This window comes from Pungitius pungitius, chromosome 8 (assembly GCF_949316345.1).
Source record: "Pungitius pungitius chromosome 8, fPunPun2.1, whole genome shotgun sequence".
In the NCBI taxonomy this organism is placed as follows: Eukaryota; Metazoa; Chordata; class Actinopteri; order Perciformes; family Gasterosteidae; genus Pungitius; species Pungitius pungitius.
The window spans coordinates 324746-350245 of NC_084907.1; the positions used below are offsets into that span (position 1 = coordinate 324746).

At 40.2% G+C, this 25500-nt stretch overlaps 4 protein-coding genes and 1 pseudogene across 4 annotated transcripts; all 5 read left to right on the forward strand.

Annotated features, from left to right (window-relative positions):
• The first annotated feature begins 1997 nt into the window (after positions 1 to 1997).
• LOC134132294 (odorant receptor 131-2-like) lies at positions 1998 to 3075 on the forward strand. The gene is made up of 2 exons (XM_062564111.1): positions 1998 to 2147; positions 2323 to 3075. The coding sequence occupies exons 1-2, from the start codon at positions 1998 to 2000 to the stop codon at positions 3073 to 3075; spliced, it is 903 nt and encodes a 300-aa protein (XP_062420095.1).
• Positions 3076 to 5714: 2639 nt separating this feature from the next.
• Positions 5715 to 6788, forward strand: LOC119194228 (odorant receptor 131-2-like). Its single transcript, XM_037448408.2, has 2 exons — positions 5715 to 5864; positions 6036 to 6788. Exons 1-2 carry the CDS (start codon positions 5715 to 5717, stop codon positions 6786 to 6788), a joined length of 903 nt encoding a protein of 300 aa, XP_037304305.2.
• A 4340-nt stretch (positions 6789 to 11128) lies between these two features.
• LOC134132286 (odorant receptor 131-2-like) lies at positions 11129 to 12549 on the forward strand. The gene is made up of 2 exons (XM_062564033.1): positions 11129 to 11282; positions 11459 to 12549. The coding sequence occupies exons 1-2, from the start codon at positions 11133 to 11135 to the stop codon at positions 12209 to 12211; spliced, it is 903 nt and encodes a 300-aa protein (XP_062420017.1). The 5' UTR covers positions 11129 to 11132; the 3' UTR covers positions 12212 to 12549.
• A 4176-nt stretch (positions 12550 to 16725) lies between these two features.
• On the forward strand, positions 16726 to 19634 carry LOC119194226 (odorant receptor 131-2-like; annotated as a pseudogene).
• Positions 19635 to 22395: 2761 nt separating this feature from the next.
• Positions 22396 to 24775, forward strand: LOC119229789 (odorant receptor 131-2-like). Its single transcript, XM_037490492.2, has 4 exons — positions 22396 to 22559; positions 22992 to 23130; positions 23909 to 24334; positions 24527 to 24775. Exons 1-4 carry the CDS (start codon positions 22396 to 22398, stop codon positions 24773 to 24775), a joined length of 978 nt encoding a protein of 325 aa, XP_037346389.1.
• The last annotated feature ends 725 nt before the right edge of the window (positions 24776 to 25500 follow it).

The following is a 25500-nucleotide window of genomic DNA, read 5'->3' on the forward strand; positions in this document are numbered from 1 at the left end:
TGCTTAAGGTTTTAAATGAGGATTCAATCCCCTTTATTGTTCTCATAAGGAAGGTTCATGGAAGTGCCTCATCCAAAAAATCTGAAAGATCCTCCTACCAATTACAAAGGGATAAACCATGGATGAGCTGTGTGAGGTGTTGGCATCATTCAATGAACCAACACATCTCAGGAATACCCTAAGATTCCAAAAATACAGCATTTAAAAATGAAACAAAACAGTTGAATGCTTCCCTTGACTATAATTGATGATGAATCAATAAAGACTGCAGGAGAAAAAGACAATTTACATTTTTGTAACTCTTGACAAAAATGCATCATTGAAACTGGACTTTTCTGAAGAAGGAGACACAAATGGACTCTTGAAAATCTTCCATTTTAAATTCATGGCTCCTCACACATGTTTACATGTATGTCATGGCTTATAATGTTAAATTAGGGTCACCAGTGTATCTAAACATTTCAAACAAATCAACAAGTATTTCAAATGTCTACGAACTGAATTTAATTTTGCCTCCTACAATTGATCACAACATCACGTATGGAACATTTAAAAAACCTGTCTTATACATATTAGGTAACTTTCCCACATTGTGGGAAAACAGATTTGTATCTTTATGAAAATTCACATATGTGCTCACAAAAAGCCACAATATTCATACAATACTGAATCCACACACACAGGCGTAACACCCAAGGGAATTCTGGGAAACTTCCCACCAAGCCACATATAAGGTGGAGGTCTGAGGGAACCGGTGGTGTCCTGGTCTTCATGCATTAACTACGGTAAGTGCCCCCTGCTGTGAACTGATGTCTTAATGCTATTGTGCAAACAGCTTGTGTCTTCAATCTTTCCTTTCTTCTGTCCTTTAAAATTTCACTCTCCTTTTTACCAAAGCAGCAATTTTAATCAGTTTGAAAGACTCTTAGTGTAAATCGACAAACACTATTGATGCCAAAAGATGTCAAGCTTTACAGGGGCTGTTTAAATAACTATATCTTATTCCTTATTTTTTGTACGCAGTTTTAAAATGATAATTTTATGCTGGTTTGGAAAACATGATGACTTTGAAACTCAATGATTATTTATAATCTTGTCATTGTTAAAACTCTTGAAATGATTTGAAATGTATTAATTTAAATCCAATGAAAATGAAGATATTTGAAGGGCGACGGTGGAGTAGAGAGGGTGCGTTGGGAACCGCAAGGTTGGCGGTTCCAAGACACCCAGCTGCTCCCCGGGCAGCTCTCACAGCGGCACACTACTCCCACAGATGGGTTAAAACAATAACTACATGTAAAACCATGGGTTAACAATGCAATGTAAATGACATGTAATGCAATGAAGTAGATGGTCAACTGAGGACTTCTCTCTCAAGTTGTTGTTATTGAGTAGCTTCTTTAGTTTTGAATTTTCAACCGTGTTTAGATCCTCCAACCTGTGACAGAGGAGTAAAGTCTACAATGAGGCCCTCATTTACATAGAAGAAAGCCAAGTGTCAAGGGTTCTGGAATTCAATCTTCAATTATCCCGAGAAAAAAAACGTTCAATGGTTTTATGAACTGGAAATGAAAATGTACATATATTTGCTGTAGATGAAGGCATATCGATGTTTGTGATGAAGAAGTTAATTGTTAAAAAACAGCATTTAGTACTGATACTCTTTAAAATGCCTCATTTGTCTGAGGAATATAAGTGGTATAACATCTCATACGCTGTGAAAATGGTTGTGGATGAAGCCTTTCATTGTTTCGTTTACTTGTTCAGTCTTCCTTTGTCTTGTGAAATTACAACTCAACTGCTCGTTTCACTTGTAATGAGAAAATCTCTCCACGGCAAGTTAGTAAATACGTCAGTTAGACCGTGGGTGGTACACATGAAGATATATATTATTTATTTATGTCATTCAAATGTTGCTACCAAGATTATAATCAGTCGATTGTTGTATATGTATTTGCAACTGAAGAATAGTCTTGTTTTCTTTCCAGTTAGAAGAGATGAACGTGTCGTCTGCCAACGTGACGTTGGTTTTACAGTATCGAGACTCCTTCTCTAAAGCGATGACGAAGAACGTGATAGTTGTGGTTCTCGGGATCTCCATTAACTACATCAATGCAGGCCTCATTCGCACCTTCTGCAAACACCAGGTCTAAAGATCTAACATTTTGAAAAGTTCAATGTTAGCTGCTGGCTAAGTTAGAAGCTATCACATGCAAACATTTTAATAAATGATTACTCAATCTTGGATTCCCATATTTAACAGTCCCTGTTTAAGTTCAAAGCTCTGACCTCAGACGTTGTGCTTTTCTTCCCACCCTGTAGATCTTCTACACAAACCCTCGCTACATCCTTTTTTTTCACCTGGTGGTCAACGACATGATCCAGCTGACAGTGACTATTATCATGTTCGTCCTCAGCTACACCGTCTACAAAATGAAAGTCTACTTTTGTTGCATCCTCGTTGTGCTCGCTGTCTTCGCCAGTGAAAACACTCCTCTGAACCTGGCCTGCATGGCGGTGGAGTGCTACATCGCCGTCTGCTTCCCCCTTCGCCACATGCAGATCTGTACCGTCAGGAGAACCTTGATGCTGATTGGCTTTATGTGGTCGACCAGCATGATGACAGTTCTTCCTGATCTGTTCCTCACTTTGGCCACAGAGCCGCTGGACTTCTTTCATTCGAAAGTCTTCTGTCTCAGACAAAATGCCTTCCCAAATCCCCTCATCATGAAGAAGAGAGATATCACATATTCAGTGTTTCTAGTTACGGTTTTGATAACCATCTTTTACACTTACTTCAACATTCTGTTCACTGCTAAAAAAGCTAGCATAGATGCTAAAAAGGCGAGAGACACAATCGTCCTCCATGGGTTCCAGCTGCTGCTTTGTATATCAACTTACGCAGGGCCGCAGGTATTAAATGTCCTGAAGCAATTCTTCCCTGAGAATTATATAGACCATGTATTTGCTTCCTACATTATTGTACAGATTCTGCCACGATCCATTAGTCCAATCCTCTATGGCATTAGAGACAAGACTTTTAGGATACACTTGAAAAGTCATCTGTGGTGTTGAGTCAGCTCACTGACCTTACCCGAGAAGGGTTTTCCAGAGGAAAAAGCAACATTTTCTCAACTTCAGGTGATGAAGCAATGAATTATCCTGATTTTTCTGATCGGAAACATACAAACAGGAATTAGTGCTTTTTCTGTTGGGAATTATCTTGACTATGTGTTGTCCTGTGTTGAGATTATGATTTTTTTTATTTTTGTCAAATTTTCAATTGCACAACAATAATTCAATTGGTTCCAAAATAATAATTAGTTTCACGATAAATCAAAAACGTGTGTTTATTTACTGAATGCTTTTAAAGAAATTTGAAAATTTGCCGTTGAAAAAGCAACTTTGTTGAAGGTATTTCATACATGAAAATAACTTTGATATCCCTAAAACTGAAAAAAGACCGGTTACGGCTTCCTCTTGTACCTATCGTAACATAATTTTTTTTTTTTTAGTTTTCTGCAGAATCACTCATTTTGTTCATTAATTATAATTCAGGCGACAAATTGATCAGGTCAGCATTTGCACACATCTGTTAATTCTCCCCCCACTGGGTAACAAAGTCTGGTGACGGTTTTACCGAGGACTCACTCTATACACTCTAAAGCAGTGTCAGTAGTTCATGGTTTCAGCAATCACAATTTAACAATCACAATCACAATCTCGGATGTGCTGAGGTTTTTCAAGTATTTATGAAGCCGAGTTTTGAAAATGTATCTCTAAATGCTAACATACATTTTAAACAATTAAAAATGAAACAAAACAGTTGAATGCTTCCCTTGACTATCTTTGATGATGACTCAATAAAGACTGGGAGAAAAAGAGAATTTACATTTTTATAACTCTTGACAAAAATGCACCATTGAAACTGGACTTTTCTGAAGAAGGAGACACAAGTGGCCTGTTGACAATCTTCAATTTGGTCAACAAGCACCTTAAATTCATGGATCCTCACACATATTTACATGTATGACATGGCTTATAATGTTAAATTAGGGTCACAAGTGTATCTAAACATTTCAAACAAATCATCAAGTATTTCAAATATCTACAAACTGAAATTAAATTTGCCTCCTACAATTGATCACATCACATATGGAACATTTAAAATATAAAACCTGTCTTATACATATTAGGTAACTTTCCCACATTGTGAGAAAACAGATTTATATCTTTATGAAAATTCACATATGTGCCCACAAAAAGCCACAATATTCATACAATACTGAATCCACACACACAGGTGTAACACCCAAGGGAATTTTGGGAAACCTTCCACCAAGCCACATATAAGGTGGAGGTCTGAGGGAACCGGTTGTTGTCCTGGTCTGCATGCATTAACTACGGTAAGTGCCCCCTGTTGTGAACTGATGTCTTAATGCTATTGTGCAAACAGCTTGTGTCTTCAATCTTTTCATTTCGTCTGTCCTTTAAAATTTCACTCTCCTTTTTACCAAAGCAGCACTTTTAATCAGTTTGAAAGACTCTTAGTGTAAATCGACAAACACTATTGATGCCAAAAGATGTCAAGCTTTACAGGGGCTGTTTAAATAACTATATCTTATTCCTTATTTTTTGTACGCAGTTTTAAAGTGATAATTTTATGCTGGTTTGGAAAACATGATGACTTTGAAACTCAATGATTATTTATAATCTTGTCATTGTTAAAACTCTTGAAATGATTTGAAATGTATTCATTTAAATCTAATGAAAATGAAGATATTTGAAGGGCGACGGTGGAGTAGAGAGGGTGCGTTGGGAACCGCAAGGTTGGCGGTTCCAAGACACCCAGCTGCTCCCCGGGCAGCTCTCACAGCGGCACACTACTCCCACAGATGGGTTAAAACAATAACTACATGTAAAACCATGGGTTAACAATGCAATGTAAATGACATGTAATGCAATGAAATAGATGGTCAACTGAGGACTTCTCTCTCAAGTTGTTGTTATTGAGTAGCTTCTTTAGTTTTCAATTTTCAACCGTGTTTAGATCCTCCAACCTGTGACAGAGGAGTAAAGTCTACAATGAGGCCCTCATTTACATAGAAGAAAGCCAAGTGTCAAGGGTTCTGGAATTCAATCTTCAATTATCCCGAGAAAAAAAACTTTCAATGGTTTTATGAACTGGAAATGAAAATGTACATATATTTGCTGTAGATGAAGGCATATCGATGTTTGTGATGAAGAAGTTAATTGTTAAAAAACAGCATTTAGTACTGATACTCTTTAAAATGCCTCATTTGTCTGAGGAATATGAGTGCGCAAAGGTCATTATGTGCACTGTATGTTGCTTACTTAAGATTACATACACAATACAATTAGCTAAATGCAACACAGTTGTGACTCATCTGGGGGAAGAAACAACATCTCATACGCTGTGAAAATGGTTGTGGATGAAGCCTTTCATTGTTTCGTTTACTTGTTCAGTCTTCCTTTGTCTTGTGAAATTACAACTCAACTGCTCGTTTCACTTGTAATGAGAAAATCTCTCCACGGCAAGTTAGTAAATACGTCAGTTAGACCGTGGGTGGTACACATGAAGATATATATTATTTATTTATGTCATTCAAATGTTGCTACCAAGATTATAATCAGTCGATTGTTGTATATGTATTTGCAACTGAAGAATATTCTTTTCTTTCCAGTTAGAAGAGATGAACGTGTCTTCTGCCAATGTGACGTTGGTTTTACAGTATCGAGACTCCTTCTCTAAAGCGATGACGAAGAACGTGATAGTTGTGGTTCTCGGGATCTCCATTAACTACATCAATGCAGGCCTCATTCGCACCTTCTGCAAACACCAGGTCTAAAGATCTAACATTTTGAAAAGTTCAATGTTAGCTGCTGGCTAAGTTAGAAGCTATCACATGCATTTAAATAAATGATTACCCAATCTTGGATTCCCATATTTAACAGTCCCTGTTTAAGTTCAGAGCTCTGACCTCAGACGTTGTGCTTTTCTTCCCACCCTGTAGATCTTCTACACAAACCCTCGCTACATCCTTTTTTTTCACCTGGTGGTCAACGACATGATCCAGCTGACGGTGACTGTTCTCCTGTTCGTCCTCAGCTACACCGTCTACAAAATAAAAGTCTCCTTTTGTTGCATCATCATCATGCTCGCTCTCTTCACCACTGAAAACACTCCTCTGAACCTGGCCTGCATGGCGGTGGAGTGCTACATCGCCGTCTGCTTCCCCTTTCGCCACATGCAGATCTGTACCGTCAGGAGAACCTTGATGCTGATTGGCTTTATGTGGTCGACCACCATGTTGTCAGTTCTTCCTGATCTGTTCATCACTTTGGCCACAGAGCCGCTGGATTTCTTTAATTCCAAAGTCTTCTGCCTCAGACAAACTGTTTTCCCAAATCCCCTCATCATCAAGAAGAGAGACATCACATATTCAGTGTTTCTAGTTACGGTTTTGATAACCATCTTTTACACTTACTTCAACATTCTGTTCACTGCTAAAAAAGCTAGCATAGATGCTAAAAAGGCCAGAAACACAATCGTCCTCCATGGGTTCCAGCTGCTGCTTTGTATGGCAACTTACGCAGGGCCGCAGGTATTAAATGTCCTGAAGCAATTCTTCCCTGAGAATTTTATAGACCATTTATTTGCTTCCTACATTATTGTACAGATCCTGCCACGATCCATTAGTCCAATCCTCTATGGCATTAGAGACAAGACTTTTAGGAGATACTTGAAAAGTCATCTGTGGTGTTGAGTCAGCTCACTGACCTTACCCGAGAAGGGTTTTCCAGAGGAAAAAGCAACATTTTCTCAACTTCAGGTGATGAAGCAATGATGTATCCTGATTTTTCTGATCGGAAAACATACAAACAGGAATTAGTGCTTTTTCTGTTGGGAATTATCTTGTGTTGTCCTGTGTTGAGGTTATGAACTTTTTATTTTTGTCCAATTTTCAATTGCACAACAATAATCAATTGGTTTCAAAACAATATTTAGTTTCACAATAATTTGAAAATGCGTGTTTATTTACTGAATGCTTTTTAAGAAAGTTGAAAATTGGCCTTTGAAACAGCAACTTTGTTGAAGGTATTTCACCTATGAAAATAACTTTGATAACCCTAACCCTGAAAAAAGACCGGTTACGGCTTCCTCTTGTACCTCTCTTTTGGTTTTGCGGAGAGCCTTCTTATGTTTTAACCCTGTCTTGCCAAGTTAGCCTAGATCCTTCTGATTTGGTGGAACGCCATAACCGCTCAAGTTTCCGCACAGTTTACTTTAAGTTCCGGGTTTGAAGTTTATACCAAGGGGCGAATTTCCTTCTTGTTGCCATTCTTCTTTTGAGGGGAGCAATACTGTCCAGTGCCATTCTCAAAGAGCCTGTGGCAGTATCGACAAGATGGTCAATTTGTGACGGACTGAAGTTTTCACAGGAGTCTTCTGATATCTTGAGACAAGACACTGAACTTAGAGCAGAGGGAATGGCTTCTTTAAATGAGGCTACAGCGGTGTCCGATAAACATCGACTGTAGAAACCCTTGGCAGGAGGAGGAGATTCTGGCAGTAGAAATTCAAAGGTTATCAGACAATGGTCCGACAGGAGAGGGTTCTGTGGAGAGATTGTTAAGTCTTCTATCACAATACCATACACAAGAACCAAGTCGAGCGTGTGGTTATGAGTTGGTTTATTTACACTCTGACAGAAACCAATTGATTGCAGCAAAGAGAAAAATGAAGTACCAAGGCTGTCGTTAAAGTCACCTACTATAATTACCTTGTCCGTTTTAATGACCAAACTCGTTAAGAACTGTGAAAATTCACATAAAAATTCAGAATAAGGACCTAGTGCCTGTAGACTATTACAAAGAGAACCGACTGGATTATTGGTTGGTTGTGAAAGAATGAAAGTCAGACTTTCAAATGAGTTATAATCCAGTTTAGGTTTAAGGTTTATTGAAAGGCAGGAGTCATAAATACCTGCCACTTCACCCCCCTCGGCCTGTGCCTCGGGGGATATGAGTATTAACATGACTTGGAGGAGTCGCTTCATTTAAGCTTAAGTACTCCCCATCCGATAGCCATGTTTCAGTAAGACAGAAAATATCAACATGGTTGTCAGATATTAGTTCATTTACTAAAACAGCTTTAGAGCACAGAGATCTAATATTCAAAAGACCCCCTTTAATTCTCCTAGTTTGTTGCACTGTTGTATTATAACTTTTAACTTTGATTAAGTTATTAAATATAACTCCTCGGTTGTTTACCTTTTACTTATAACGGTGTCCGTGGGGTAGAAACAGTTTCTATAGAGTTAATTACGCTGAGTGACTGCTCGGAAGGAAGCGCAGAGAAGTGTGTAAGACTGCGACTCTGCTTCCTGGTCTGAACTCTGGGTCATGGATTAAGTCCATTAAGAAACTGGGTCAGGTTCTCAGAAATGCGTTGAGCTCCATCCAAAGTTGGATGGATGCCGTCCCTCCTAATCAGACCAGGCACTCCCCAAAACGTCTTCCAGTGATCAACGAAGCCAACATTGTTTACTGGGCACCACCTCGACAACCAGCGGCGGAATGACGACATGTGGCTATACATGTCGTCACTGATCAAGTTTGGGAGGGGGCCAGAGAAAACTACGGTGTCCGACATTGTTTTAGCGTATGTACACACCGATTCCACTTCCGAGTGGCGTAACCGGGAGTCATTACCGCCGACATGAATTACAATCTTACTGTATTTACGTTTATCCTTAGCCAGCAGTTTAAGATAAGACTCAATGTCGCCCGCTCTGGCCCCGGGTATACAAGTGACTATGGCCCCTGGTTTTGCTAACTTCACGTTCCTCAGAATGGAGCTACCTATCACCAGAGTTGGCTTCTCAGCGGGTGTGTCGCTGAGTGGGGAGAAGCGGTTTGAAACGTGAAGTGGTTGGTGGTTAACTGTGTGCTTCGACTTAGACTTATGCTTATTCCGGACAGTCACCCAGCCTCCCGGCCGCTCGGGGGTTGCCGGGGGACGGTTAGAAGGAGCAAACGATACGTCTATGTGGTCCGCACCGACTATAGGAGATGGCTGGTTAACAGCGGCTACTGACTGAGCCTCCATGGTGCGGAGCCGTGCTTCTAACTCACTAAGCCTCTCCTCTAAGCGATCAAATATACTACACTTCTTACATGTACCATTATCCGTAAGGGAGGCAGAGGAATAGCTAAACATGTGACACACCGAGCAAGAAAGAGCAGGGGAGGTAGGGAGGGAAGACATCAAAAAGTTCAATGACATCAAACACGCTGTCGACAGGAAGTGCCGCAACAGACTCACCGCATCGCAACAGCGACTTTTCTGAAGAAGGAGACACAAATGGACTCTTGACAATCTTCAATTTTAAATTCATGTCTCCTCACACATGTTTACATGTATGTCATGGCTTATAATGTTAAATTAGGGTCACAAGTGAATCTAAACATTTCAAACAAATCAAGTATTTCAAAAATCCACGAACTGAAAATAAATTTGCCTCCTACAATTGCTCACAACATCACGTATGGAACATTTAAAATATATAACCTGTCTTATACATATTAGGTAACTTTCCCAATTTGTGAGAAAACAGATTTGTATCTTTATGAAAATTCACATATGTGCCCACAAAAAGCCACAATATTCATACAATACTGAATCCACACTCACAGGTGTAACACCCAAGGGAATTTTGGGAAACCTCCCACCAAGCCACATATAAGGTGGAGGTCTGAGGGAACCGGTTGTTGTCCTGGTCTGCATGCATTAACTACGGTAAGTGCCCCCTGCTGTGAACTGATGTCTTAATGCTAATGTGCAAACAGCTTGTGTCTTCAATCTTTTCATTTCGTCTGTCCTTTAAAATTTCACTCTCCTTTTTACCAAAGCAGCACTTTTAATCAGTTTGAAAGACTCTTAGTGTAAATCGACAAACACTATTGATGCCAAAAGATGTCAAGCTTTACAGGGGCTGTTTAAATAACTATCTTATTCCTCATTTTTTGTACGCAGTTTTAAAATGATAATTTTATGCTGGTTTGGAAAACATGATGACTTTGAAACTCAATGTTTATTTATAATCTTGTCATTGTTAAAACTCTTGAAATGATTTGAAATGTATTCATTTAAATCCAATGAAAATGAAGATATTTGAAGGGCGACGGTGGAGTAGAGAGGGTGCGTTGGGAACCGCAAGGTTGGCGGTTCCAAGACACCAAGCTGCTCCCCGGGCAGCTCTCACAGCGGCACACTACTCCCACAGATGGGTTAAAACAATAACTACATGTAAAACCATGGGTTAACAATGCAATGTAAATGACATGTAATGCAATGAAATAGATGGTCAACTGAGGACTTCTCTCTCAAGTTGTTGTTATTGAGTAGCTTCTTTAGTTTTCAATTTTCAACCGTGTTTAGATCGTCCAACCTGTGACAGAGGAGTAAAGTCTACAATGAGGCCCTCATTTACATAGAAGAAAGCCAAGTGTCAAGGGTTCTGGAATTCAATCATCAATTATCCAGAGGAAAAAAAGCTTTCAATGGATTTATGAACTGGAAATGAAAATGTACATATATTTGCTGTAGATGAAAGCATATCGATATATTTGTGATGAAGAAGTTAATTGTTAAAAAACAGCATTTAGTACTGATACTCTTTAAAATGCCTCATTTGTCTGAGGTATATGAGTGCGCAAAGGTCATTATGTGCACTGTATGTTGCTTACTTAAGATTACATACACAATACAATTAGCTAAATGCAACACAGTTGTGACTCATCTGGGGGAAGAAACAACATCTCATACGCTGTGAAAATGGTTGTGGATGAAGCCTTTCATTATTTCGTTTACTTGTTCAGTCTTCCTTTGTCTTGTGAAATTACAACTCAACTGCTCGTTTCACTTGTAATTAGAAAATCTCTCCACGGCAAGTTAGTAAATACGTCAGTTAGACCGTGGGTGGTACAAATGAAGATATATATTATTTATTTATGTCATTCAAATGTTGCTACCAAGATTATAATCAGTCGATTGTTGTATATGTATTTGCAACTGAAGAATATTCTTTTCTTTCCAGTTGGAAGAGATGAACGTGACGTCTGCCAACGTGACGTTGGTTTTACAGTATCGAGACTCCTTCTCTAAAGCGCTGACCAAGAACGTGATAGTTGTGGTTCTCGGGATCTCCATTAACTACATCAATGCAGGCCTCATTCGCACCTTCTGCAAACACCAGGTCTAAAGATCTAACATTTTGAAAAGTTCAATGTTAGAAATTGTTCTAATTTAGAAGCTATCACATGCAAATATTTTAATAAATGATTACCCAATCTTGGATTCCCATATTTAACAGTCCCTGTTTAAGTTCAGAGCTCTGACCTCAGACGTTGTGCTTTTCTTCCCACCCTGTAGATCTTCTACACAAACCCTCGCTACATCCTTTTTTTTCACCTGGTGGTCAACGACATGATCCAGCTGACGGTGACTGTTCTCCTGTTCGTTCTCAGCTACACCGTCTACAAAATAAATTTCTCCTTTTGTTGCATCATCATCGTGCTCGCTGTCTTCACCACTGAAAACACTCCTCTGAACCTGGCCTGCATGGCGGTGGAGTGCTACATCGCCGTCTGCTTCCCCCTTCGCCACATGCAGATCTGTACCGTCAGGAGAACCTTGATGCTGATTGGCTTTATGTGGTCGACCACCATGTTGTCAGTTCTTCCTGATCTGTTCTTCACTTTGGCCACAGAGCCGCTGGACTTCTTAAATTCCAAAGTCTTCTGCCTCAGAGAAACTCTTTTCCCAAATCCCCTCCTCATCAAGAAGAGAGACATAAAATATTTATTGTTTTTAGTTATGGTTTCGATAACCATCTTTTACACTTACTTGAACATCCTGTTCACTGCTAAAAAAGCTAGCATAGATGCTAAAAAGGCCAGAAATACAATCATCCTCCATGGGTTCCAGCTGCTGCTTTGTATGTCAACTTACACAGGGCCGCAGGTATTAATTGTCCTGAAGCAATTCTTCCCTGAGAATTATGTAGACCATTTATTTGCTTCCTACATTATTGTACAGGTCCTGCCACGATTCATTAGTCCAATCCTCTATGGCATTAGAGACAAGACATTTAGGATACACTTGAAAAGTCATCTGTGGTGTTGAGTCAGTACACTGTGACCTTACCCGAGAAGGGTTTTCCAGAGGAAAAAGCAACATTCTCTCAACTTCAGGTGATGAAGCGATGAATCATCCTGATTTTTCTGATCGGAAACATACAAACAGGAATTAATGTTTTTTCTGTTGGGAATTATCTTGACTATGTGTTGAGGTTATGTACTATTTATTTTTGTACAATTTGCATGTTTATTTACTGAATACTTTTTAAGATAGTTGGAAATTGGTCTTTGAAATAACAACTTTGTTGAAGGTATTTCTTTTATGAAAATAACTTTGATAACCCTAACCCTGAAAAAAGACCGGTTACGGCTTCCTCTTGTATCTATCATAACATAAAAGTTTTATTTTTATTTTTCTGCAGAATCACTAATTTTGTTCATTAATTATTAATTCAGGGGACAAAATCATCAGGTCTGCAATCTCCAACTACTGGGTATCAAAGTATGGTGATGATTTTACCGAGGACTCACTCTATACACTTTAAAGCAGTGTCAGTAGTTCATGGTTTCAGCAATCACAATTTAAAAGCTTTTAAAAGAAACTCATAAAAAGTCCCCAAAGCATCCTGTAGGATTTAAAAAATACAAAGGTCATACTAACTCTTCCAAGAAGAATCTTTTATGGAGGATCTAAAGAATGTGAACTGGTCAATAGTGTGTCAGGAGGAGGATTCTGATATTGCAATTATTATTATTACAAAAAAAGTTATGGATTTAGCATTATGGCCCTCTCTTGGATGGTTAGTTATCTTTCTGAGAGATCGCAATATTTGTTTTATGATGGTAGTTTTTCTGACTGTAGAGATCTTAGTTGTAGAGTTCCAAAAGGAAGTTTCTTAGGCCCTTTACTCTTTTCTATTTTCACAAATAATCTCCCCTTGTCAATCAAGAATGTATGCTAACAACACAACACTAGCAGTGCTGTGAACCAACTAGCCCTTAATATTTCTAAAACTAAAAGTATTGTTTGTGGTTTAAGGAATATGCTTGATAGTGACACACTGCTTCACCTGGCTATGTCGGGTTTGCCAATAGAACAGATCAAGAGCACCAAACTGCTGGGTGCAGTGGTCAATCAACAGTTGTTGTAGTCTGAGCACAGTGAAGGCATTGTCACTAAAATGGAAAGGGGCATAGCTATGACTCGAAAGTGTAATGATGGTGCTGGAGAGATGACCCAATCGCAAAGAAAGGTAAATTCTCTTTTAATAAAGTAAGGAAGACCAAGGCAAAAACAGAACTTAGGCTGCCACAGGGCGATGTCAAACAGAATGTCTCTTAAAGGGTTACAGAAAACACGGGTGCTTGGCCGGCAGCGGGGAATCACGGTGAGTGCGGCGAGCGAGGTCCAGGGCGATGGCAGGAAGCTGGGTAAGGCAGAGGGTTAACCACGAGACAGTACTGGTACCAACCATACACGACAGGACAAGGGACAGCAACTCTGACACGTAGGGTGCATAGGTAAGAATATGGCGGAAAACAATGGGGAAACTAGAAATAGGGAAAAAGGGCGGCTAGAAATAGGGAGTCTAGTTAGGGAAAGCAGGAACAGGTGAGGGGAAGAGAAGATGAGTGAATGAGAAGCAGCTGGGAATGAATGAGCGTGTGGTATGAAGTGTGTATGTGACCTGGCTCTGTGGATTGATAACGGACTCTGTGCTCCAGCTGGCGGGCTTCCAGCTGCTCAGAGCGGACCGCGACACGGATCTCTCCGGCAAGACGAAGGGTGGAGGAATCTGCTTCTACTTCAACAACAGCTGGTGCAGCGGCGTAACAGTGATTCTCTGTTAAAGGAGAATTTCTGATCTTCACATTGTGAATTTCTCAGAAACCTGTGACCTAAACTCTGTTATTACAGCTGGAACCGATGTATGCTTTATTCCTTCTGTCTGTTAGCAAATGATTGCCTGGGTCAAACTAAGGGAGGGACAGGGTATTTTCCTACGACATCTGGGTTTCCAACTGAAATTCCCTTAACTTGCAATCTTCTAGTTGGACAACACAAACCTCTCTGAAGTGTATTAGAGTGTCTCTTAGACCTAAAGCTTTGTCAGATCTTCCTGCTCCTCTGAGGGACAAGGAACAATCTGTCCCATTACAGCTGACACCCCCAACGCTTACAACAAACCTAAAATGTACCGTTATTTTTCATGCAATTAATGCTTGGAATTTAGTACCTTGTCATTTAACTAATGCAGCTAATGGCCTGCCATTTAAAAACTTTTGAAGGCACACCTCAGGCCATTAACTACTTGACATCTGCCCCTGCGTTTGTACTCATCTGATCCTTCTTCAAAATTGCAAGTGTATTGGACAATATACATCCTATTCCTCGATTGCACCAGGTATCTGACTAAATTATGGCTTATTGTTGTTTTATTCTGTTTGTACTATTTTAATTGTTTTCTGTTCATTACTGTTTTCTGTGGACTCCAGGAAGATCAGCGGCCGCTAAGGCGTAAGCTAATGGGTATCCAGTAAATAAACAAATATACACTGCTGCAATCCTTCAGAGATTAGTTGACCTCTTCACTAAAGAGACAGTCGCCAGGAACCCTGAGAGTCTGCGATGTCAGAGCAGACAAAGAATGCGTTCACTATAGCACATAAAAAACATTTCCAAAGACTACTGTTGTGAATATGTCTTGTCTTGTTGTCCAGGGTATGTACCACCTGCTATGGCAAATTCTCTGTATGTTTAACATACTTGGCAAATAAACTGGGTCTGATTCTGATTTACATTCACACTTTTAGGGAGATTATGGAAGAAACCAACTTCTCTCTAAACTCCCAAACCAATCTGGATCAACCAATCCTCAAAGCCAACCAGACTGGCAGAAGGGTAACCCGTGATTGCATAGTCTGCACGCAATGCAATGGGACTGCATGAAACCAAAAAAGGCTGACCTATCTCCTGAACATGTAACATCTGGTTTAGCACCCTTTACCTGTTGAGACAACTTTGGTCCGATTAAAGTCAAGACAGACAAGATGAAAATAAAGTGGTATTGGGCCTTGTTTACGTATCTCGCCATTCGAGCTGTACATCTGGAAGATGCCTACCTGGATACAGATCCATGCGTTTCTGCACTTGTGCAGAGATTTAATCTGAGATTTATCTGCAGACTGGGCTGAGTGAAGGACATGGTCTCTCATGTAGAAACAAATTGGGTTGGTGCGGACAAAAGCTTTTAGAGACAATTACTTAAATGAACTTCGATAAGATCCAGCTCTCAATTAATGCTTAAGGTATCAAGTGAGGATTCAATCCCCTTTATGGTTCTCATAAGGAAGGTTCATGGGAGTGCCTCATCCAAAAAATCAGAAAGATCCTCCTACCAATTACAAAGGGATACACAATGGAAGAGCTATGTGAGGTGTTCGCATCAGTCAATGAACCAACACATCTCAGGAATACTGTTGCGTCACCCTCGGTCACAAGCCGCGCGGAGTGCTCAAGGCCCATATTCACTCTGGACAGTCAGAGCGCTCCCAGACCGCAGGGGGCGACGATGCGACTAATGGTGATTCCACCCACAGGAAGTGCCTGCGTACCAACAGGAACTGCATGGCATGAAATGTTTGTAGAGAGCTCAGATGGCCCTCTCACTCGGTCCTGAGGAAAAGGACATTGTGACCACAGCTCCTCATCTCCCAAAGACGCAACTGGTAGGACAGTATGATTTATTGTTTGTTCATGCTTTACTTTACTTAATGAAATGTGTCATTTAAATTGAGTAATGGAGACATATTCTAGGTTTATCTGAATTATTTGGTTTGGTTTGAGATTTCAGCCGCATTTATTTATTATTACCTTAAGAAAGTGATTATCGAAATGCAGTTGACTAATTCATGGGTTTTGCTTTGTGTTTGAAAGGTTATCAACCTGCTCTGCACTGTTCTGTCTGATCCACCAAACCACCCTTAAAAATAAAAGATCATAAAATCAACAGTTCTCGAGTTGTCCTTTGCATCCACCGGAGAGAAAGCTCTTTTCGAGTTTGGGCAGAGCCGTGGTCAGTCCGAAAAATCAGACGAAACTCGACAAATACCCCAACATACCAAAAATACAGCATTTAGAAGAAGGAGACACAAATTGACTCTTGACAATCTTTAATTTGGTTAACAAGGACCTTAAATTCAGGGCTCCTCACACATGTTTACATGTATGACATGGCTTATAATGTTAAATTAGGGACACAAGTGTATCTAAACATTTCAAACAAATCAACAAATAGTTTAAATATATACAAGCTGCAATTAAATTTCAAATTTTCCTTTTGCTATTTCTGTACAAATATTATTAAATTGTTTTTATATTGCCTCCTACAATTGATCACAACATCACGTATGGAACATTTAAAATATAAAACCTGTCTTATACATATTAGGTAACTTTCCCACATTGGGAGAAAACTGATTTATATCTTTATGAAAATTCACATATGTGCCCACAAAAAGCCACAATATTCATACAATACTGCATCCAAACACACAGGTGTAACACCCAAGGGAATTCTGGGAAACCTCCCACCAAGCCACATATAAGGTGGAGGTCTGAGGGAACCGGTTGTTGTCCTGGTCTGCATGCATTAACTACGGTAAGTGCCCCCTGCTGTGAACTGATGTCTTAATGCTAATGTGCAAACAGCTTGTGTCTTCAATCTTTCCTTTCGTCTGTCCTTTAAAATTTCACTCTCCTTTTTACCAAAGCAGCACTTTTAATCAGTTTGAAAGACTCTTAGTGTAAATCGACAAACACTATTGATGCCAAAAGATGTCAAGCTTTACAGGGGCTGTTTAAATAACTATCTTATTCCTCATTTTTTGTACGCAGTTTTAAAATGATAATTTTATGCTGGTTTGGAAAACATGATGACTTTGAAACTCAATGATTATTTATAATCTTGTCATTGTTAAAACTCTTGAAATGATTTGAAATGTATTCATTTAAATCCAATGAAAATGAAGATATTTGAAGGGCGACGGTGGAGTAGAGAGGGTGCGTTGGGAACCGCAAGGTTGGCGGTTCCAAGACACCAAGCTGCTCCCCGGGCAGCTCTCACAGCGGCACACTACTCCCACAGATGGGTTAAAACAATAACTACATGTAAAACCATGGGTTAACAATTCAATGTAAATGACATGTAATGCAATGAAATAGATGGTCAACTGAGGACTTCTCTCTCAAGTTGTTGTTATTGAGTAGCTTCTTTAGTTTTGAATTTTCAACAGTGTTTAGATCGTCCAACCTGTGACAGAGGAGTAAAGTCTACAATGAGGCCCTCATTTACATAGAAGAAAGACAAGTGTCAAGGGTTCTGGAATTCAATCATCAATTATCCAGAGGAAAAAAACTTGGTTTTATGAACTGGAAATGAAAATGTACATATATTTGCTGTAGATGAAAGCATATCGATATTTGTGATGAAGAAGTTAATTGTTAAAAAACAGCATTTAGTACTGATACTCTTTAAAATGCCTCATTTGTCTGAGGAATATGAGTGCGCAAAGGTCATTATGTGCACTGTATGTTGCTTACTTAAGATTACATACACAATACAATTAGCTAAATGCAACACAGTTGTGACTCATCTGGGGGAAGAAACAACATCTCATACGCTGTGAAAATGGTTGTGGATGAAGCCTTTCATTGTTTCGTTTACTTGTTCAGTCTTCCTTTGTCTTGTGAAATTACAACTCAACTGCTCGTTTCACTTGTAATGAGAAAATCTCTCCACGGCAAGTTAGTAAATACGTCAGTTAGACCGTGGGTGGTACACATGAAGATATATATTCTTTATTTATGTCATTCAAATGTTGCTACCAAGATTATAATCAGTCGATTGTTGTATATGTATTTGCAACTGAATAATATTCTTTTCTTTCCAGTTGGAAGAGATGAACGTGTCGTCTGCCAACGTGACGTTGGTTTTACAGTATCGAGACTCCTTCTCTAAAGCGCTGACCAAGAACGTGATAGTTGTGGTTCTCGGGATCTCCATCAACTACATCAATGCAGGCCTCATTCGCACCTTCTGCAAACATCAGGTCTAAAGATCTAACATTTTGAAAAGTTCAATGTTAGCCGCTGGCTAAGTTAGAAATTATCACATGCATTTTAATAAATGATTACCAAATCTTGGATTCCCATATTTAACAGTCCCTGTTTAAGTTCAAAGCTCTGACCTCAGACGTTGTGCTTTTCTTCCCACCCTGTAGATCTTCTACACAAACCCTCGCTACATCCTTTTTTTTCACCTGGTGGTCAACGACATGATCCAGCTGACGGTGACTGTTCTCCTGTTCGTTCTCAGCTACACCGTCTACAAACTGAAATTCTCCGTTTGTTGCATCTTCACCCTTCTCGCTCTCTTCACCACTGAAAACACTCCTCTGAACCTGGCCTGCATGGCGGTGGAGTGCTACATCGCCGTCTGCTTCCCCTTTCGCCACATGCAGATCTGTACCGTCAGGAGAACCTTGATGCTGATTGGCTTCATGTGGTCGACCACCATGTTGTCAGTTCTTCCTGATCTGTTCATCACTTTGGCCACAGAGCCGCTGGATTTCTTTAATTCCAAAGTCTTCTGCCTCAGACAAACTGTTTTCCCAAATCCCCTCCTCATCAAGAAGAGAGACATCACATATTCAGTGTTTCTAGTTACGGTTTGGATAACCATCTTTTACACTTACTTCAACATCCTGTTCACTGCAAAAAAAGCTAGCATAGATGCTAAAAAGGCCAGAAACACAATCATCCTCCATGGGTTCCAGGTGCTGCTTTGTATGGCAACTTACGCAGGGCCGCAGGCATTAAATGTCTTGAAGCAATTATTCCCTGAGAATTATGTAGACCATTTATTTGTTTTCTACATTATTGTACAGGTCCTGCCACGATCCATTAGTCCAATCCTCTATGGCATTAGAGACAAGACTTTTAGGAGATACTTGAAAAGTCATCTGCGGTGTTGAGTCAGCTCACTGTGACCTTACCCGAGAAGGGTTTTCCAGAAGAAGACAGAACTCTTCATTCATGTCTGCTGAATAATGTACCGACAGTGTAATGTCTTCATTTGAGTGATTTGATATTGATTCATAAATATCTGATATTTATATGCTAATATATGCCTTTTTCATTGATGAAAAAGGCATATATTAGCTCCAGCCTCCATCCCTGAAGAGGATTTAAGACTATACAGTAGATTACTATCCCCATTTGGACAGAAAGTACATTTTGTGTAAGGTTGGGATGGTAATCTCCAGAGATGGGTGTGACTACGCCGTCATGACACATATGGCTCTACTCAAATCTGTCTATCAAAGCTTTAATAAATATTACCGCTTGAAACATAAGTCTTTTCTGATTATTGGTCTCCTTTTATCAGGTAGACCAGCTCACAGAATGACATCACTAACAGGGATCAGTGATGGTTCCTTCTTTGGAGTCTGCTCCATCTTTATGGAACTCTTTATACTTCTGAGCAACCCGATACGGCCAATATGTAGCATGTAGCATGGAATACGCTATCAAAAGTCAAACAATTTACAGATTGCCAAATATATATATATATTTATATAAATATACCCAGATTACCCAGATTACACAGATTTGAAAAAATCTATGTATTGGAGAGGTCTAACTCGCATATTGTACACCCACAATAAAGGGGCTGAAACTGCAAGGTTACAAAAACCACAGCAGATACAAATTGGCAGTTTTCTTTACAAAGGATGATGCTGTTAAAAATTTACTTGAAGAGAGAAATGTACTATGATCCAACTGTCCTTCCTGATCGCCTTTAGAGTCACTGACAAGCTACTCGGACGATCGTACGGTAGCGGTGGGGTGGAAGCAGGAAGGAGTAGTGCGAAGGTCTAGCATGATACTGAGGAGGTTGGCACTGAGTGAGAGGGAGGGGTTTAAATACTAAGGAGAGCAGGTGCAGCACACCGGCAGGAGAGAGGTGCACTGAATGAGCTGCTAGGTGAGGGGAGCTGCACTGGGACAACTGGTGCATATACTGAATAACAATGGAGCAGGAAACCCCACTTTGACGATGTGTAATGGGAGTGCGGCCCAATCCTCAAACCCCACTGACTGAGGCGCAGCATTGTGATGTTTTCATGCAACGGAGACATTCAGCTGATTGTGAACTGTGGGGAGCTCGCTGTCTGTTGCCCCCAATTCCATTTACTGAAGCTGACGTTGGTGTGTCCAGCTGTGGGCACGCTGACATGTGTTCATGCAACCGAAACACAACCAAACAAAGGGACATCTGGCTGCAATGAGACCCTGTGCTGAGAAGTCTTAGTTCCACTAATGAGGCTGTGGCCATGCAGGCCACTGTAGGCCCAACTCTTTGTCTCAAGCAACATGTTACAGATCCCACAACCAAGTGTTAGGAAGTAAAACCAAAAAATCACACCAAAACCTTCCCTATTGATGAATAGCACCACTGCTAGGAGGGAAATAGGATTTTTTGTTTTTGGGATGTCCCTTTAAGCTGAGACATTCTGTACTTAAAAATGATTCACGTATTACCTGATTAAAGGAACTTTTTAAATTTCTCATTACAATTGCCATTATTTGACACAACTTTTTTTTGTGAAAGTACCCGGAGGAAAACCACTTCATAAAGAATGTAAGAATTTCCATAAAAATCATTTAAGCTGTTGTGGTCCATTGTGGCAAACTGAATACACATAGTAAATGTACTGAACATACAACATTTTACATCTCACATCTCAGAATATGTGTACTCACTCACAGTGTTGTGTGTGTGTTTCATGTCACAAGTGAGTGGACCTGCTGTAGGAATAATACAGCAGGTCCACTCAGGTCCGCTGTGCACTGTAGTCAAATAAACACTATGTTCCTAAAATAGAAGATTCAGACGAGAAGTTCTCACGCACTTTGTAAATTAGAAAAATAAAAAATAAAAGATTAGGCGCTGCATAGCTAATCACGTGTAAAATTATGGTTGTCATGGGAGTAATGTTTCAATATGTTCATCAGTAAATATGAGAACAATCACCACCTCTAATGTGGAAAATCAAATTGCAATCATTTCAATATGATTGTTTTTCAGATAACAGAAACACAAAGAGGACAAATAACCAGCCGGTGAAGAAATTAAAACTTGTTCAATTAAAGTTTTTCACAAATCACAGATTTCCAAAATCGTGTATTAAAAAATGTAAAATAATGAATGTTTGTAATGTTCAACTTAAATAATATGAATGTTCATTATTGGGTCACCTCCACGGCAGGGATCATAACCTAGGAACCTGTCTCCATGGCGACCGGATCAATAGGGATGCTCATAAATGAGACAGCAGCTGCTGAGACGTCAGTGACTCAACAGGTGAGATGAGCAACGCATCATATTAATATCAGGTTTATTATTACTGCAGCTGCAATACGAGTTTTATCTTCTTTTTTCTTTGTTTATAAATCTTTATTATATGTTATTTATTTTTAGAATCTTTGATCAGTGTTTTTTTCCCCGTTATGTTGGTTAAACGTATGTTTATGCAGTTATTGTATATGTATTGGACTGTATATTTAATTGATGTAAAGTACCTTTGAACGTGTGCTTTCCTTTAAGTTTGATCTTCTTTGTGGTTCTACCTGCATTTCTGCATTTTACTTGGATTCTTAAACTGCAACTTTGATTTGAATGTTTCATTAAATATTCCGACTTATTTTTCTTTATTCTTCGGTTCTGATGTTCTGATGCTGTTATTTCACCTGTATTTGATATGGACATCACAGCGGCGTAGAGTTGTGACATCCAATCGTGCACAATGACTGTGTTTAGTGTTTGGAGTGAAACGATCATTTAAAACACCGGTGCACAGGATGCTTTTTTAAAGGGACAAATCAAAAACAGAACAAGGAGACACCTCTATGGATAAATACACACTGTGTGGTCACGAGGGTCAGAGAAATGTTGCTTCTCTTTTAACCTTGATTAAACCTCTTTTAAAATGGTGTCGTTGGACAGTTGCATAGTTTTTTCAGTGATTGTACAAATGAGGTCTCTGTTGTTGAGATATTAATGAGCTGGTCTCTCCTTGACTGCCTCCTCTACAGAGAAGTCAGCCTCAATGACAGCAGACGGTCTTCATCTGGTGGACGGGGACACTCTGTGAGTCGAGAGGACGATGCTGACTTCGTCCTCCTCCGTCCCTCCGGAGCTGCTGAGCAACAGCAGCTCCTCCAAGGAGGACTTCTCCAGCGCTCTCACCAAGAACCTGGTGGCCATGATGGTGTGGCTGGTCCTCAGTGCCATCAACGGCAGCTTGGTGCACACCTTCCTACGGCACAGGTATGCACAGGTACCCACAGGTACCCACAGCGTCTCCTGTGATGACGTCACGCTACACTGATGTCAAAAGATTAATTTAAACCAGCAAATTAAATGTGCTGCAATCCTCATAAATAGAAGTCCTCTTCTGAAAAGAGTGCGTCCGTCCCAACCTCGTAGCGAGGATAGGAAGTGTCCCTAAGCACATGCTGTCCTATGGGGACGTCCCCCTTGCTCTTGCTCTCTGGTGAGCTGTCCTCACCTGTGCAGTTTGTGCATGTTAAGTGCAGCTGCAAAGAACCCATTCAAAGGTTGAGTTGGTGATGTTCACGTTGTCACATTGTTCTGAACCAAGTGAAAGTTCTGATGCTCCTTGTACCGCCTGTAATCCCACATTTTATACATGATCAATAATCACGATACTGTGCCTTTGTGGTTTACCTTTGACCCAAGTCTGTTCTATGAGAACCCGCGCTACATCCTGTTCGTCACCATGGTGATCAACGACGCTCTGCAGCTCAGCCTGGTCACGGCGCTCTACGTGGTCAGCTACGTCTTCAGGAGGATCCACGCCTCCATCTGCTGCGTCCTGGTGAGTGCTACGGTTCCTACACCTGTCCCCAGCTGTCCTCACCTCAACCTGTCCTCACCTGTCCCCAGCTGTCCTCACCTCAACCTCTGATGCCATCAGTAACTACTTCCTTTGTAGATTTATATGATTATTTTGAATATTATTGTCATTATGTCATTAATATATTACTTTTCGACATCATATATCAATATAAGACACGGGTGTTACTATTACTTTGATACACTTTATGTTGAATGTCTTTGTAATTGATCTTTCATTTAATTTACCTTTTCCATTTAATTGGATGGTTTTACTTGATTTATTTTTTTGCCTCACTGTTACGTCTTTATTCTATTTTTCACTTAATAGTTATTTACTTAATACTTAATTTGATTGATTCTTGTTGTTCTCTGGGATAAATAGAAATAAGTACCTTATTTTATTAATGTGTGTGTGTGAGTGAGAGGAGAAACCACAGACAAGGTGTTGCTAGGAGGCGTGTTTGCCCCCCAGCTCCACCCCCACAGCAGGGACACACAACCAGTCGACCTGCAGGTTCACAAACGCCTGCCTTTGACAGGACCCCCCTATGGGGGGGTCGACCCAGCCAAACCAAGCCGGGATGACAGCCGAGATTATGATTTTTATTTATTATTATTATTCCACATATGACTTATTTTACTGTTGTACCTTGATCCCCTCTAATCAATCACGTTTCATCGACCCCCCCCCCCCCCCCCCCAGGACTTTTTAACAGAGTTCTCCCACACTGAAGGTCTCCTACCACGGTTCCCCTCAGGTCATGACGGCGGTCCTCACCACCCGCTCCACCCCTCTCATCCTGGCCGGCATGGCGTTGGAGCGCTACATCTCCATCTGCTTCCCTTTGCACTACAGCTACGTCTGCACCGTCCCTCGCACCCTCCTCCTCATTGGCGTCATCTTCATGCTCACCGCCGCCCCGCCCATCACCGACCTGCTCATCACCGTCGCCCACCGGCCTCCGAGCTTCTTCCACACGGAGATCTTCTGCGACCACCCGCTGCTCTTTGGCCACCGCTCCATCTACTACAAGAACTGCGTGTTTGACGGCGTGTACCTGTCCTTCGTGGCTCTGACGCTGCTCTACACCTACTGCCAGATCATGCTGGCGGCCCGAGCCGCCTCCAGCGGCCTGGCCTCCGTGCGCAGGGCGAGGAACACCGTGCTGCTTCATGGAGTGCAGGTGGGTGTCTCCTCACCACGTCTCTCATTATGCTTCATTGATTTTATGGTTGAAATGCACTTATTGTTAAATGACATGGAATGATACACAATGATACACAATATTTGATACAACGTGATTTCAAGAAAATTTGTTTTTCTTTACAAAAATTCTGTATTTTCTAGTGATTTATTAAGATTCATCTGTTTTCAGCTGCTGCTGTGCATGCTTGCCTTCGTGGTTCCTTCCCTTCAGGCTGCTCTCATCTCCTTGTTCCCTTGCCTCAGTCTGGAGATTCGTTACATCTTCTTCCTGCTCGTCTACATCATCCCACGCTTCATGAGCCCCATCATCTATGGATTTCGTGACGAGCTGTTCAGAAACTACTGGACCAGGAACCTGTCTTGTCAGGGACAAGGAACCGTCAAGATCAGACCGGTGTTAGTGAAAGTGAACCAGTAGGGGAAGTGACCGAAGGCCACCTCCGGTTCTATCGAGCCAAGTCGAAGCGTGAAACAACCCCACTTCTCCTTTGATTTATTCCCTCAGTAAACATTGTAAACATGAGTTTATGGTCTCAACCTCAGCATGATGTTTAAATGAAAATATGGTTTGTACTAGTGACTATTACTATCATCATTGTCATTATTGTTGTCATTACATTTGTATTATTGTATTATAATTTCTCATTATCATGATTATTCTACAATTATGATTGGATATTAAACGTTTTCATTAATATTATCATCCACTGTTTGCAATCAAAGTTGTGAATAAATGTCAATATATACCTCCTCGTGAAAATGATGGAGACCCGAGGATGTAAAAACAGACTTTGACTGCTAGATGGCGCCGCATTCCCCTTTATGGAACACATGATATATATATATATATATATATATAGATATACACACACACACACACTTTTATATGTATACATATACATATATATTGTATAGATGATAAATCGTGTTTTATTCCTTATTCTTGTAAATTACCTCATTTATTCAGTACATTGTTGTATTTCTCACATGTAACCGGAGTCACTCCAGAGAAGAGTATAAATGTCGAATGAAGCGGATTCTGATTTATTGTTAAAAATAAAAACTTTCCTCTTATTGTTCTGCAGAGCAATGAGAAGTCTTACAAGTCATAAATATAAAAAATAAAAAATATAAATAAAATGA